Here is a 16,216-nt window from a genome sequence, read left to right as displayed (position 1 = left end):
GTTGACAAAAGTGGGTTGCTGTACACCTGATAGGAGAGTCTTATCAGTCAAAAACTTTTCACGAGTAGTTTATATATGAAAAAATTATATGTAAGTAGGAAAAATAATTGTTTCCTGTCTTTCAGCCTTCAGTTTTGGCAAACTCTAGTTGTGGCACTTAATGCATTCCTACTAACAGTAGCTATGCCTTTTTGGACTTTTACTCTCTAAATATGCACCTTCTAAGGAAGGTTATTTCTGATCTTTTTATTTTTTTTCCAATGATGTTTCTTAACCACTTTTTATGCAATTTGCTAGTGTCAGGGGAATTGCCCCTAGTGTCAGGGGAATTGACCCTTTGCAGGGTCAAGGAATTTGGGCAGAAACACCTGCAGACAGTGGCACTGAGCGAGGGAGGGCTGTAGTCATGCCCTCCCAAGGCAGTTCTAGGGGAGCTGGGTGGCACTCCCAGAAATGCCATGGCTGTTGTATCTGGGAAATGCATTCCATAGCACTTTGCAGAGCAGCAAGAGCTCTTTGGGAAAGCGTGTGCGGAGCGACTGCAGCTCTGCAGTCTGCTTGGAGCAGCTATTTTCAAGCAACTAACAAAGAAATGAAAAACAAAATGTTGGCTCCAACAGACTTCTCTGTGATGTCATGTGGAAGTGGAGGTGGGGAGTAATGGGCCTTGTAGAGCTTATGGCTGCTGCCCCTCTCCTCCTAGACCGGCATCCCTCCTTTCTGCTTGTCTTCTCTGGACTTGCTTGCTTTTTACAAATCAACAGAAATATCCACATATGCTAGATAAAGCAAATACTGATGAAAATTGCTGCTCATACATTGGTTCTAACTGTGCATAACTGTGCACAGCACTTAACAGATCAACCCTGTCTTAAAGCATGTGGCCATGTATTAAAAAACAAAAAAAAGTAGCAGATTTTACTTCTTGCACATTGACGAGTTAAGTAATATTCATGTTAGTGGTAGGTGAGCTGCTCCTACCGGTGTCCTTGTCCAACATGAGGCAAAGTACCAAGGTTTTTTTTGTGCCAGAAAACTTTCCATAGCTAAGCACGCTCCATTTGCAAAATAAGAGCAACACTACTACAAGAATGTTTCTTCCTTTTTATTTTTTAACCCCATGTAGTGCTTTGGTACCAGCAGTGTGCTAGTGTGCTGCTGCTTTTTTTAATTATTATTACTTTTTATATTTTTTTAGAGGAGGAGAAAAAATAAAAAGGCAAAACCCCACACCCTGTCTGGATAGTTACAGTATTGGAAAAATTTCAGTTATTTTGATTCATACTTAAAGACTTCTTGCTTTTGTCCTTTTGCCAATAGCTCATAGGCTACCTCAAGCTGCAGAATGTAGTTCTTGGTTCTGGAAGGCTGTCCCAGTGCAGCCCAAAGAGTTTGGAATAACTCAAGCCACGTGACTGTCCACGATCAAAGAGCTGCATTTTCAGATAACTCAGTTGCAGGAGGTAGCTGCAAAGTGGAGAGAAATCTGAATTATTGATGTTGCTTTGTAATTTGAAAGGCTAATATTAAAGTTGGAATAATGATAGAGAGAGAGAGAGAGAGAGAATTTGTATTTAAATTAGCCAGCAGGATTAGACAGGTTTTTTTGTGTAGCTAGAAATCACTGTTTCTATTCTGAGACTTATTCTTTCAGATAAACAAGCTGAATATGAACCAGCTGAAATGTTTGTGCATCTCTGGCTACTTTTAAAGCTGAGAAAAATAGTGTGGAATAAGCGGCTGCTTCCCAGAGCTGATAATTAATTCATCACTTCCTTGCAGTCAGGCAGTGATTAAAGCTGCAAGCCAGTGAGTAACTGTAGGCAGATCTGTGGGTCCGTGCAGAAGAGGGGTGTAGCTGTGCCCTTCACCACCAACTTCACTGCTGAAAGGTGGTTGCCACCCCCTGGCCCGCCCTCGCTGACGGTTGTTGTCTCCAGCTTGTTTCTCGTGATGGTTTTGGGGTTGTTCTCCAACTTCGGTTCAAGAGAGTTGCTAGCAAAGCCTTCAAATTGTTTAAGCTGCCCGGGCTCCTTTTGGTTGAAGGATTGCCGCAGCAGTAGCTGTGCTGTGGGGCAGTGACAAATAATGCTGAGAAGCAACATTTTTTCACTGGCACAGACTGATCTGAAAGGAAAATTCAGAAACCTAGATTACAAAGTTGTGACTCGAGCTAGCAAAAACCGTACTGAGCTCTTGCTGGGGCAGATCCCAAAGACTACAGCTTTTCATTTCAAACAAAACATGTCGTGAAATGCTTGGAACTTAATTTATTGGCCTTTCCTTGCTGCTAGCTGAAGTTTGGGTGGAGGATGGCAAGGAGAGAATTAAAGCCATAACTCTGAAGTAGTGCATAATTAAGCTTAAATTTTCTCTGTAATATTTCCTGTGTGTTTTTTTTCCTTTTCCCTTTCTTCCTTCTATTTTTGATTAGAATTAAATACTTCTGCAGTATCAGGAGAAATGCAGCCTATATTTATAGCTTGAACTGTATTTTATGGCATAACTCAAGGTAGGAATATTTAGTCTTGTGAACATCGTTTACAGTCCTCCCAGTCTGGCTGCAAGAAAACCATTTGAATAATTTAGTAATTGTTTGATTTAGTCTACATACTCCTGTGTGCTTATGGTGTTGCATCCTAGATGATGTGCATATATATGTATATTATTGGAAATCATTAGACATTCTGTAGTATAAAAGAGGAGGTAAAAGTTTTGGCTCAGCTCTAGATACCAGCTGCTGAATTAATAAAAGAAAAGAAGGAAGGGGGAGGCGGGGAGGGGAGGTAAACCTTTTAGTGTGTATTTGTACAGTGCTCCAAAGAAGTTGTTTTCACATCTTAACTTTTTGGGAAAAATGAGACTTTAGTCATAGTTATACGCTGCAAAGCGTAAAGCTGAACCTTTCTTTTTGTATTTTTTCCCAACGGTTATTTTAGTCTCAGTCTTGCATTGCCTCCTCTGCAGTGTTCTCTATAGAACTAACCTCTGATGTAAAAAATGTTTGTTTGAGAGATACCAGATGCCTTGGGTTTCGTCCAAGGCTTGCATAGACAGAAGAAGAGAATATAATGTATTTCCGATTTATTTCTTAGCCCAGTACAATACTGCTTCCATACTCAAATGGTGTTCCTGTATAACCCTTGTATAAGTAGCAGAGAGTGACTTAATGGATGCCAAGAATTAAATTTCTCATTTCCATATGACTTGTGGAGTGACCTACTTTGTGTTCAGCTGTTTGTTGCTTCAGCAGACTGTGCTTTGGGCGCACACGTCTGGGCTTTCGTTAAAGATGCTCAGCTAGCTCTGGGTTTTGTGGGTTTTGTTTTAAGGCAACCTCTCTTACTTCTTTAACGTAGATTCACTTAAATATGTTTGTGAAAAAAATATTTTTCTTACTCTTTTTCAGATTATCAGAGACTGATGACTGTGGCAGAGACCATCACAGCGCTGATGTTTCCATTTCAGTGGCAGCATGTGTATGTTCCTATCCTTCCAGCTTCCCTCCTTCATTTTCTAGATGCTCCTGTCCCTTACTTGATGGGATTGCACTCCAATGGGTTGGATGACAGGTCCAAGCTAGAGCTGCCTCAAGAGGTGAGAGGAGCTTGGTGGTGTATGTGACTTTGAGAAAAGTGAGAAATGAGCTGAAGGATTAGTGGTACCTCTAACAACTGCTGCAAAGTTCTTGTTGGCTGTCATTTGAGAAAGTTTTATTGGTCGGAGAAGCTGGAGAAAATCTGATGAAACTGATAAAGCCCTGTTCTGGAAATTGTATCCTATAATAAGGTTAAACTTAAATGATTTTTCTAGATATTCTTGCAGGTTACAGAGACGACATTTTTGTGCTTCAAAAGAGACTGTTTGAGTCACCGCAGAGTGACAATTTATTTAGCCCAGTCATGCTAGGAAGTGCAGCGAAGTGTGGTGTGAACTTAGCAGCCTGAGTCAAAACCCTACACGGCTGCTGCTGTGTGAGGTGAGCGCCGGCGCCGCGCCGGCCTCGGGGCTCTGCTGAGCCTGGCAGCTTCCTGGCCTCGCTCAGCGGCAAAGCGCCCGCGTCTGCTTGGGCAGACGCGGTCCTCCCTGGAGTGCAGCCCTGCTAGCACCAGATACTGTGTGAACTGAGCAAGTGGTTGGTCCCTAAAGGCTCTGCAGCCCATACCGGGGGCTGGGGCTACGTTAAGGCTACGTAGAGGTGCTTTATCCCTTCTCACACCAAAAATACTCCCTTCAGGGACCTGGCAGGAGGGAGTTAGAGCTGGTTGTGATGGTTGGGGAACCAAGAGGAGTTAGAGCAGTACCTGTGGCAGCGTGACATGTGTTGGCAGTAGGTGTAGCTTCCCAGAGGGGCAAATGGGTAAGTAATGGGGACGTGCTGCAGGTTACAGCATCATGTTAGTGCTGGGGTCTCGGTCACCTGCTTTCTTCTAGTGTCATTTGTATTACCAGAGAAGGAGAAATATGTTGGGGGGAGGAGGCGGGGGAGACTGTTTCAGTATCCAGCAGTGCTGCGACTTAGCTTGGCATAGAAAACTTCTTTAAAAAGCTCTATGAAACTAAAGAAGATTTTGTGACCTTCCAGTCTGGTTCTTTTTACTTAAAGCCACATACTGATAAGCTGATAGTTTTCATTTGTTTTTCCTGGCAGTTTCAAAGGAAAAATTCTCTTCAAGTTGTCCTCGTTGTTGTTCTGCTAAAGCCTTTATTAGTCCCTTGTGTTCTTTTCTTAATATGTGTATTTTTTTTATTTTTACCCTCTTTCTTTATGCATTGGCATCATTAATAGCAAATTAATGTATACTGTTGCCCTGAAACAGTCTGTTGCTTTGGTTGACTACATGTTATGAAATTTGGGGTGTTATGACAAGGCTAACAAGTTGTTGGTGTTTGTTTTTTAGTTTTATATAGAGGGCAGATGGTGGAGTATGCATTATGTTAATGTGCCATACATGTTGTTATAAAGTATTTTTAAAGATTGTACTCTTTCTGAAAAGAAAGATTTCTCATATTAAAATGACTATAATGCTTCCAATGAACACTTTCAAATCTGAAACAGATGTCTCAACTATATATAAGGTAGATGTTTGGAAGAGCTTTATTGGCTTGCCTTGGAAGTTTAAACAGAGGTAGTTGTGTTTTAACATCTAAAAATAGTTTGAAGTGAAAGTTGAAGGGATGGATTCTTGACTATTTCAAATCTACCTTTGCTATCATTAGACCCTCAGACAACCTTACAAAGTCAAAGAAACTCTTTACTTAATTCCTGATGTGGAAACTGACAAGGACAGTACATAAAATGTGCCACCATGCAGCAGTAAAATATGTGGATTCTCTTATTTGTACTTATATATTCCTTTTGATACTGATAATAATCTAATTAAATAAAATTTGGTATATTATTTTGTATTTGAAACTGTATGAAACTTTCCAGCTTATCTGAAGAGCTAATATCCAAGTTCTGCATCTAGGTGCTGGATATTGTAAGTATCAGGATTTTTCTCCCTTATTGCAAAGCATATATAAAGAGCTGCTCTTTCAAATTTATTCAGTTTTAGAGGGGGGAAAAAAAAGAGTCTTTGTCTTGAAGTTACATAAACTGTATCTTTCTGTTGCTATTACACTTACATGGATAAATGGGACATTTGAGACCAAAGTAGTATCTTAATTTGGACAAGCAGCAACAAAGTGAGCGGGAACAGAAAATACCGTTATCAGTTCTCAGTTGAAAGACATTGTGGAAGAACATATGTCCATCTAACACACCAAGCCAGAGCTTGAAGGAATGCTTTACTATGGGAATTATGATTTTTTTCTCACATCCTTCCTCCCCACCCCATAGGAATCCCAGCTATATCCGTAAACTTTACATTTTTGCAGATGTAGATTCAAGTCTTCAGCAAATTAGTCTAAACTTGAATTTTGCATTAACATTGCTAACCCTTGAGTGCCTCGAGAAAGAGTGCCTGATGGCAAATTCATTGACATTCACCAAGGGCTTGCTTATGGCCCAGTAAATTTGGAAAAGAAACTTGAGAATTACTGTAGGCCTGAGCTTCTTGTACATATCAGTGATACAGCACACCTCAGGTTAAAGTTGGACTCTTATGCACTTGTCTTTTGCTGAGGGTCTTGCTGTATCTGTGGCTGTCATTGTGGTTTCACTAATAGCAACATCCGAGGCCACTGAGGAGCTTGGAGCAGAAAGGGGGTAAGAAGAAGTGACACTAGAATGAGATTCTGCAGAAATGGAAGGGAAAGGGAAGAGTGCGCAGCTGTTTCAGATGTTGCTGGCAGAGGTGTGGCTTGTTTATCAGTCAGATTGATCAAAAAGTGGTTAAACTAGCTCTCTTGCACATCGCAAACACAGCAAATACTAAGGTGACACTTTTTTGATGTTTCTTTGAATTTCCTTGTAAGAAACTTTTGCAGTAGCATTGCAATGTAACCCAAGTAGTCAAGTTAATCTGGGCCATGTCATGCTACTGGACTTGTGTGTGCATCTTGCTCCTTACTACTCTTGCTATTCAAGAGAATGGTGAAAAATATTCTTAATTTGAGTGAAATTGAGTCTTCCAGCCCTTTTAAAAATAGTATCTTGTTTAAAAATTTGTTTTTAATTGATTTCAAGGATATTGCATTTTCCTTAAGAAAGGGTAAACCTTTTTTTTTTTCACTTAGATAAAATTCATTTATCTGCTAATACAATAAAGGTATGGATTTCCAGTATTCTTAACCATTTAAAAGATGTCAGTCCATTCTAATGCATAATAAATGTTAACTTCTAAAAAACACAATCTTTTGAAAAGTCTTTTTTTCCTCTAGATGTCAACACATCCAGATCAGCCTGATCAGGATGCTAATTATAACGATTGTTTTTGTGTGTTCACACTATCCACTTGTGTAACAAGCCTTGATAATACAGCAGATTTATTGACTTCAGTTTTAAGTTTTCCTGCACTTCAATGTTAAACAACAGCTTGGATAGTCATGTTTCTGATGGAAAACAGCTCTTAGCTGTAGCTGTTGCAAATCCTGGTTTGGCTTGAGAGCAGCAGTGCTAACAAATGCAGAAGGTCACCATGTGCTTGCAGGAATGGCAATGGAAGAGCTTTCCATAGAATTTAGGACCACTGTAAACACTTCTTTCGTAAGCCTTGTGATGTTGAATGTGCTTAAACTAAAAATAAAAACCACATATGCATCCATAGGTACAGAACTTACATACATTAAATGAAGTGCATGGTATTTGCAAGACTGGACGTAAAGCACAGAAGTGGTAAGTATTGTAGGAATGTTGTACTTGAATGGCTTTGAGTCTTTTAGTGTTTGGAAACAAAGTAGTCAGAATCATGTTTCAGTGTGATGGCCTAGGAGGGGAACTGGAATCCTGTAGGCAGCTGCAGCCAGAGCCCCTGGGCTGACGGAGCTCGGCCGGTGGCACTCGTGGTGTGGGAGCAGAGAGCTCTGCGCTGTCTGTGTGCACTGTAACTAGGGACTAACGCTTAAATTAGCAAGTGTTTTCTCTGGAGGATGTCCGTGGGGTGGGAAGCTTACTCATTGTTCAGTGAATAAGCTGTTTCTACCTAGATATCCTTTGGGTAGAACCCAGATCATTTCCTGAGGTGTTTTAAATGGAGCTGAAAGGAAGGATATGGGCCACATTCAAGCATTGCTGAATGTACGTGGGGGGAGAAGGGGTTGGTCCTTGTTATACTGCAGGTCAAACTAAAGAAATATAGTTGCTTTTCTGGCTTTGAAGGTGATGGGTGTACTCTGGAGCCCATTGAACCATTGAGCTGGAAGTTTTGCTGTTCACTTCAGACGATCAGACTTATGAAGGAACAGTAATTACCTTGCATCCGTGCTTCTAAAGTCTGAAAAACTTAGACCTTTAAACACCCTTATTTGGGATTATAACCCTGTCCCAGGATGATTGTTCTATTGTGTGAAATGCTTCGTGCCTCTATTAACACTCTGCAATTGATTTTGTGGCACAGCGTTTGGAGGTTTTCTCTTAGTGAGAAAAGCAATACCAGAGCACCAAATGAAAAAGTATTTGAGAGTTCTAGAGAAAAGTTGAATGACCTAAAAAAAAATCCCCCAGTTCACTTCCTCACTTCCTGGAAGAGTTTCTTTGTGTGTCTGTCCTGCTGTTTCTCAGAGAGCTTGTGGCCGGTTAGAGGGCTTTTGTTTTCCCCTTAGCATGTGTTGGCAGGCGTGGTGCCTGGCTTCAAGGCTTTATTGCCTTGGTGCCTGGGATAATGTTTGCTGGCTCAGTTCTTTGGTGGGTAGCTCATGCCTAGAGCAGGGTCTTGCTGGAAGGTCCAACATCCATCTGTGTGTTTGCCCCGAACACCAGAGCTTCCTGGGCTCTCGGGGCTGCCTGGTGTGCTCAGCGCCGCTTCGGATGGGCGGCCGCAGCCCTCGCACGCTGCTTGAGCCGCCTTGCTGGGCGCGTGCAACGCTTGCCCTGTTGGTGCTGCGTCTCTTTATTTTAACGTTGAAGTTCAAGCGATGGAGCACGATAGATATATGTTTAAGGAGAACTGACATCCTAATCCTATGGAAATGCTGAGAAGGCCGAGTTTCACAAGTATTTGGAGGCAGATGTGTTTTTGCAGCAGTTTACTTAAATGAAGGGATCTCACCAGGTGCAGCTTATCCTACTCTGCCTGTGATGAGTCTCATGATAAAAATCCTGCCAAACCTATTTGTCCTCTATTGCTTGTGTATTTCACTCAGATTTCCAGGCTTGGCCATTGTTCCTGCAGCGTGAGGAAACCTGTTCAGATTCCTTACTGAATATTGAGAGCACTTCCATCTTTCAGGACTTACTGGGAAACCATAAAAATATCTGTTAGCTCTTGTGCCTTGGTTTGTGTTGTTGCTGCAGAGCTGTGCCCTCTGGAATAACCTGGTGGCTCCATTGGACATACTGCCTAACGTAAATGAAGAAGTTTTAGAAAGGGTCCAACTAAACAGCAGTGTGACAGTTACCTTAATTCTTTAGTGAAGAAAAACTTTGCTGTTTCTACAGAAAACTAAGTGTGCAGAAGAAAGAAACATAATTTTCCAAACCTAATTCATGAGATAATGGGATTCTTGCTGTGGTGTATGTAATGTCATGAAAGCATTTGGTAGAGATTTTTGCAATGCAGAGAAAAAAAGGGGGAGAAGAAAAAAAGCCCAGACACAGAAAAAAGCATGATATTTGTGCTTAGTTCTAATGGTATCTCATTCTAAATTTTATTCCAGGCAAATTTATGCTTTGTGGATGTAGACAACCATTTCATCGAGTTGCCAGAAGACCTGCCCCAGTTTCCAAATAAGCTTGAGTTCGTTCAGGAAATATCGGAGATATTGATGGCTTTTGGAATCCCACCTGAGGGAAACCTTCACTGCAGTGAGAGTGCCTCCAAGATGAAGAGCCTTAGAGCATGTGATATAGTTTCTGATAAAAGAAATGGGAACATAGCGGGATCACCTTTGAATTCCTGTGAGCTGCTCAAGGAAAATGAGACCATCGCAAGACTGCAGGCCCTTGTGAAAAGAACAGGTGTGAGCCTAGAGAAGGTAAGCTAAGAACTTCTGCTCACAAGCTAAGAAATTCTGCTCACCCTCTCTGGAACTGCAATCGCAGGTTGTCTGAGGTCGTTATCCAAAGGTGGGTTTCTCTTCACTGCAGAACGGCTTTGTTTAACTTTTGCAAACCTAGGCAACATTTGTAGAGGCCAAGGCAAGCTGAGTGTGTGTGTGTGTGTGTGTGTGTGTGTGTGTTGGGCTTTTGTGCATGTGTGATTTTGTTTTGTTTTTCTTGCATCATAGGGCCTAGGGAAACGTCTGGCTGTTTGCCAAGTGTTTCTTTCCTGAGATAATGTGTTTAAGAATATACCTTACCCTCCTTATTCTTGCTTTTAAGGTAATTTATTCTACCATTATGTCCTTTCCCTAAAGTTTACGTGGCCAAACTTGCTATTCAGTTAATCATGAAGTTTAAATTTAGCTTTCTGTAGCATCTGTGTGGGCTTGTGGCTTTCGTTATCCCTCTTTCTAGACACCCAGTTCTAGTCAAAATTGGTGATAATTGAATATCTGAATCTTGTATTTCTGTTGAGTTTTTTTGTTTGTGTTTTTGTTTTAAATCTTGGCCTAGAGATCTGAAGATGCTTTTTCTCTCATTAGAGATTACTGAACTATGTAGTGACAAGTTGTGTATTATGCTGCTGTGGACTTGGATTTCAGGAAACTGGCTACCGCACATGTAACTACTTTTGAGTGTGCATCCTTTAATTTGGGAGCTGGTATGTGTGAAATGTTAATATTAAATCTGGATTTTTGTTACAAAGCAACACATCACTACCTAATACCTAGAGATGGTAGAAAACAGAGATCCTTCTGCAGATGACTAAAGGGTAAAATAAAGTAAATTGTGTGTTATGATATGTGTGAGTATTTGTATGGTTATGGGTTTTTGTTGTTAAAAGTATCCAGTGCAACCAATACTAAAGTAGGATATGTCTTACTGCAAACTTTATGCAAAGTTTTTTTCTAGTTTCTTTGATATTGCTATTTTTATTGCAGTGCTTGAAATGGTAAAATATGCTGGAGGGGCGGGTGAGTGTCAAAATATTGATTTGAGAAGTAGCAGCTTAATGGCAGATTAGATCTTGCATACCCAACCCAACTGTGCAACAATGCAGTTTTTATTTCCTTGCTCATTTAGCTGGAGGTGCGAGAAGAGACCAGTAGCAAAAAGGATCTTAAAATTCAGTGTGATGAAGAAGAGTTCAAGATTTACCAGCTGAATATTCAGATTCGTGAAGTTTTTGCCAACCGCTTCACACAGATGTTTGCAGATTATGAAGTATTTGTCATTCAGCCCAGCCAGGACAAGGAATCTTGGTTTACCAACAGGGAGCAGATGCAAAACTTTGATAAAGTAAGTTGAAACAAGATGACCTAGGTCAACTTAGAAACTAAAGCTGTGATCCCACCATATATTTCTGTGTATGTGTAGCAAACATTTTTATCCCTTAGAGAAACACAAGATGCATTTCTTCAGATTTTATTTATATCTATTTTACTGGAGTAATACTGAATTGCTGGAGATAAAACAACAGAAGAATAGTTCATGTGGCTGTGGACTGTTGCAGCACAGCATGCTAAAAAAAGCCCCAATTTATACACTTTGCCTTGAAAGTGTGTAAAAGATTATAGCAAACTTAAGTTATAAACCCAACCACAAGTATCCACATCTGCAATATTTTCACTGATTGCCAGAATTTGGAGAAAATGGTTAAAATCAAGAGAATGCTCGTATTGCAACATCAGAGTTACTGTGCTGTAGTAACTCAAACTAAGGGGTGCTCAAAGGCTGTCTGTTTCAGAGATGGAATTAGTGTGTGCATTGAAACTAGGCTTTGAATGGCTCTAAAGCACTTCGATATATGCTTGACTAGAGAAAATATTGAGTTTTGGTCATATCTCTGCAGATTTCCAAACTTACTTTTATCTTTTTTCTGCTAGGCATCTTTCTTGTCCGACCAGCCTGAACCTTACTTACCTTTCCTCTCAAGATTCCTGGAGACCCAAATGTTTGCATCTTTTATTGACAACAAGATTATGTGTCATGATGAAGATGAAAAAGACCCAGTTCTGAGAGTATTTGATTCCAGAGTGGATAAAATTAGGCTGCTAAATGTTAGGACACCAACTCTACGCACGTCTATGTATCAGAAATGCACAACCATTGATGAGGCTGGTAAGGATAATAAGTCATTTCCTTTGACACGTAAGAAAAATGAACCTGTATTTGTTAGTTCTGTTTGTTATGTGCATTAGGTTAACTAATTCTTTAACACGTCAAAAATGTATTGAAGAAGATGAGGTGTAATGCTTAAGGGGGGAACTAAATCTCATAATGGGGGAAGTCTTGTATAGGAATCTGAGATGAAATTAATGTAAAGTATAACTGAACTCTATTTTTTCTGTATCCCCAATGTGGAAAATACGGTTTGAATTTAAGAAGGTGAATGTTTTTTTTCCTTTTGGTGGCAGTGCTTTTTGTATAACACGTTCTGGTAAAAGTGTCCCTCTTAGGGTCAATAAGAGGATTCCTTCTTTCGTAAATTTGAAATCTACTTTTAGTTGAATGTGTTTGACTGTAGTTGACTTCTCTTTTTAAGAAATACCTTCAGGGAATTTAATTGTCTTATTTCAGAGAAAGCTATTGAATTGAGGCTAGCAAAAATAGATCACACTGCAGTCCACCCCCACTTGCTGGACATGAAAATTGGACAAGGAAAATATGAACTTGGATTTTTTCCCAAGCTTCAATCTGATGTCCTTTCCACTGGACCAGCAAGCAACAAGTGAGTAAGCTGGGAGGTCTGGTGTTGGATCTTGGTGAGATCTATAAAATAGTGACAAAACTGAGATACTAGAAAACAAATCTGCTTTTTATTTAACTGAGAAAACATAAGATGGATTTAATATCTCTACTTGTAGAAGCAAATTTGCTTAAGAAAGCCACACTGTGGATGAAGTTTCTATTTGAGGTTACTTTTAAGGACAGTTGATGTGAAAGCACATCCTACTGAACCTCATTTAAGAGTTGGCAAATGTTTTAGGGGCATCTTATGAAATAAACACCTTTGAAAAAAGAGGAGAAATTTGAAAATTGTAGCATGATATTGTAAAATGAGAGAAGAGTACAAAGCACATGGTTGTGTCCTTATTTTCTGTGGGATTCTTTGGTGCCTAAGATTAGCTGCCTCTACCAAGGTATTTTGCGCATGTGTCCGTATGTTTGCAGCAGTGCTGTCTGGTATGCCTGATATTGGCAAGTTCAATAAAAAATAAGATAGAAACTTTGTGTTCTCCTCCATTGCCCTTGCTTTTCACCTAACTCTTGTTACCTGCTAAATGACCTTTTCGTAGGTGGACGAAGAGAAACGCTCCTGCACAGTGGAGGCGGAAGGACAGACAGAAGCAACATACAGAGCATCTGCGTCTTGACAATGACCAGAGAGAGGTGACAACTGTTCAACTGCAGCAGACTTATTTGTATTGCATAAATCATGTTCTCTAACCTTTATGGGAAACCCAGGCACTTAAGGCTCTTAACCTTTGCCCTGATGTTATTTGAACTTGATACAAGTCCTCCTTTGACCAGAATAACTTAGCTCCCTAATTCTAGAAGTTCTGCCAATTTTACATGAGCTCAGCAAAAAAGTCTCATCCCAAGAACGTTTAAAAAATAAATAAATAAAAAAAACCTGAAGTGTTAAAAAGAAGAGAGGAAAAGCTTAATCTTAACATCTTTTAGCCTTTTTCTAAATAAGATAATATTTTCAAAATGAAATATCTTTGATTTTTATAATTCATTCTTTTTGGTAATGATGAGTTAGTGTGCTTCAGTGTACTTTTTCCAGGATTTTCTTCCTGGTTTGTGCAAATTGCACTGAAGGGTCATCTATGTCACTTAAACACGTATTTGAACAAAGTCTGCCTGATTAAAGATACTCAAAATGTTTCTGGATTTGACATGCTGCTTATGCTTGGATAACTCAAAAGTACTTTTGATGCAGAAATAAGCAGCAGTTCATTCATAACCTAATTGCCACTTCCAACAATTTGGACGCTTGGTATCCATAAACTGTAGGATTTCAGTTAAATAATTGCAAATGCAGTTTTTTTTCTAGTCTGTTTTTAACTGACTGTCCACTAAATGAGCTATTGTGTCACACCAGGCAAATAATTTCTTAAGAATAAAAATTGCAACTATATGCACAGGTATCAACTGTTAAGTAAATTCTGCTGGCATTTGGAGTTTTCTTCTATAGCCTTTGGGTTTTGCGTAATGTTGTTTGTGTAATTGTCCCTTCTTTCTAGATGGACCAGAAACTTTCCGATTAGGCCTGAAAGAATTGGGAAGGAGCCCCTCTGCTGGGCCCATAAACAGGGGGAAATCAATTTGAGCAGAAGGCAGTGGTCACAAAATGCAGTGTTGCAAGTTTTCGACTATTTGCCCTTTTGGGATAGTCGACAAAAGTCTGTAACATTAAGGCTTGATAGCTGTTAAATTGCAAATTTTGTCTACCCACTGAAGGGCAGAGTTCCTGCCATCTTTGGATGTGTTTTTTTTTTGTTTTATATATGTGTGTTTTTATTGTTTTTGTTTTTATTTTTCAGCTCCATTAGTTAACAAATGTTTATGTTGAATGCTTGGGAGTCTTGCACTGTATCATGTCTTCACTCTTTTCCTTTTCTGTTTTGCATGCCTGCTTTTATTTCTTCATATGTGCTTACCACTTTCACTTAACCTGATCTGTCTGGCTTTTTGCTACCAACTTGTCCTGCCAGCACCTGGACTTTTCCATGTCAGAGCTTCAGTTGCAATTATATTTAGCCTGGGATCAGCATGATTGGCCTTTCAGGCCCTCTATAAAATCTATGTCAGAGCATTACCTGGTATGTCAAATGCACAATAATAATATAATAATAGTTCTGGATAAAGATGCATAGCATAAATATAGATAGCACAATAGCTATTTAGTGCCAAACTGATGGAGAAAGTATGATTTTCCCTCTCTTTGCAAAGATCCTATTCTTGATTGAATTGATAAATGTAGTCCTGTTCACAAGTTTCTCAGTTGATTATTTTGATAATGGCTAGGGAAGTAACCTACTAATCTGGAGTATGTACTGAGTGGGTTTTTTTTTCGTTTTGTATGTGTTTGTGGTGTGTGGTGTTTTTTTGTTGCTGTTGTGTTTGGTTTTTTTCTTTTGAGCCTGAACAGGCCTTTTCCTTTATTTCTTATTCACGGCTAACTGCCTTAGCCAATTTATTGGGACTTGGGGTTTTAAAAACATTTTTTAAATTCCTGTCTCTGAGATGAAAATCGTGGCAAGTTTTTGATGAAAGTAGCAGGAGCAGAACAGCTCTCCAAAATCGCCTGCTCTAAAATGCAGATGGTCTGCAGCTAAGAGCTGCTATGGTAGCATTTTGCAGCTGCTTCCTGAGAGCCTGTGAAAATGATAAGAAATGGCAGATTTTCAGAAATGCAGGACATAGCACAAGGCTTGGATTTTGTCAAGGTCTAGGCAAAGGTTTTTTTGTGGTCCGCATGCAGACCAGAGTCAGCTCTTTCAGTAGTTTTGGTTTAGGTAATTATTGCAAGCTTTCATTTTATATGAAAAAATAGCAAGAATGTTCTCAGCAACGAAGGGAGTAATTAAATCTCTATGCATCTAAATATCCTTGACAGTTTCTGTTGTGTCAGTGATGTTTAGCAACCTGTGTTTTAATGCTAATTAAACAGTGTAAAACGATTTGAACTCCAGTGAAAATATCTTGGCCCAATACTGTTTTGGATTTAAAATTAAAAAAAAAAAAAATGGGGGAAGCTCTTTTGGAAGGCCAGGTGATTTGTTTTTCATGAGCCATAAGGGACAAGCGGGAAGGTGTTGTTTGTAATTCAGCTATGTGCAAAGATTTTCACTTGCTTTTATCTGTATTTGTAATTTTTCTCCTCCCATACAGAAATATATCCAAGAAGCCAGGAATCTGGGCAGTACCATTCGGCAGCCCAAACTGTCTAACCTCTCTCCTTCAGTAATCGCGCAAACAAATTGCAAGTTTGTAGAAGGCTTATTGAAGGAATGCCGAAATAAGGTAATATGCAGAAAACTACCTCATATCTAGCCTTGCTGAGCTATTTTGTGGCTAATATAGTTGAACATTGTCTGCTTTTATTTCTGCTTTATGCATACATCCTATTTATTTGTGTGGTAGTAACAAACTAGTGAAGCAATGCTTACTTAAAAATTCCTGGTCCTCACAAACTTTTATCAGGGATACAAGCATATTTGACCATATATTGGAGCATGTATTTGTCCGCGTTAAGTGTCACTGTTCACTATACTGGTGTAGTGAAAAGAGTAATCTTCAATAAATAGGCACATTTTAATTTTCTTGTCGGAAGTCAGTGGGGAAAGTAGTGATTGTATAAAACTTTTGTAAATCTTCGTATTTATATTCATTTCTAGATTTCACTTTAGTTTTGTATGTATGGAGTTATCCAAATAATGTCCTTCAGTTAATGTCAGTGAAAACTGTGGAGATAAACTTTCCCCTTTCGCTGTAGGAATGTAATTCTAATGCCTACAGTGAGCTTTGCATTAACAAAGAGATGAAAGTACTGGGGAGGAG

At 39.5% G+C, this 16,216-nt stretch overlaps 1 protein-coding gene across 5 annotated transcripts in view; it reads left to right on the top strand.

The window, feature by feature from the left end:
• Positions 1-16,216, top strand: part of DENND5A (DENN domain containing 5A) — a 55,487-nt gene that overhangs the window by 18,331 nt on the left and 20,940 nt on the right. For all 5 annotated transcript variants that reach the window (XM_026034635.1, XM_026034632.1, XM_026034631.1 and 2 more), the window contains 7 exons: positions 3,410-3,597; positions 9,259-9,576; positions 10,727-10,942; positions 11,530-11,764; positions 12,224-12,374; positions 12,943-13,036; positions 15,548-15,679. In XM_026034635.1, the coding sequence (XP_025890420.1) occupies positions 3,410-3,597; positions 9,259-9,576; positions 10,727-10,942; positions 11,530-11,764; positions 12,224-12,374; positions 12,943-13,036; positions 15,548-15,679 (1,334 nt within the window). The remainder of the gene's footprint in view (positions 1-3,409; positions 3,598-9,258; positions 9,577-10,726; positions 10,943-11,529; positions 11,765-12,223; positions 12,375-12,942; positions 13,037-15,547; positions 15,680-16,216) is intronic.

The sequence above is a fragment of the Nothoprocta perdicaria genome, unplaced genomic scaffold (genome assembly GCF_003342845.1).
Source record: "Nothoprocta perdicaria isolate Ctin4 unplaced genomic scaffold, notPer1 scaffold_15, whole genome shotgun sequence".
Taxonomy (NCBI): domain Eukaryota; kingdom Metazoa; phylum Chordata; class Aves; order Tinamiformes; family Tinamidae; genus Nothoprocta; species Nothoprocta perdicaria.
The sequence above is the reverse complement of the archived record's forward strand: the minus strand, read 5'-3'. Positions and strand labels throughout refer to the sequence as shown.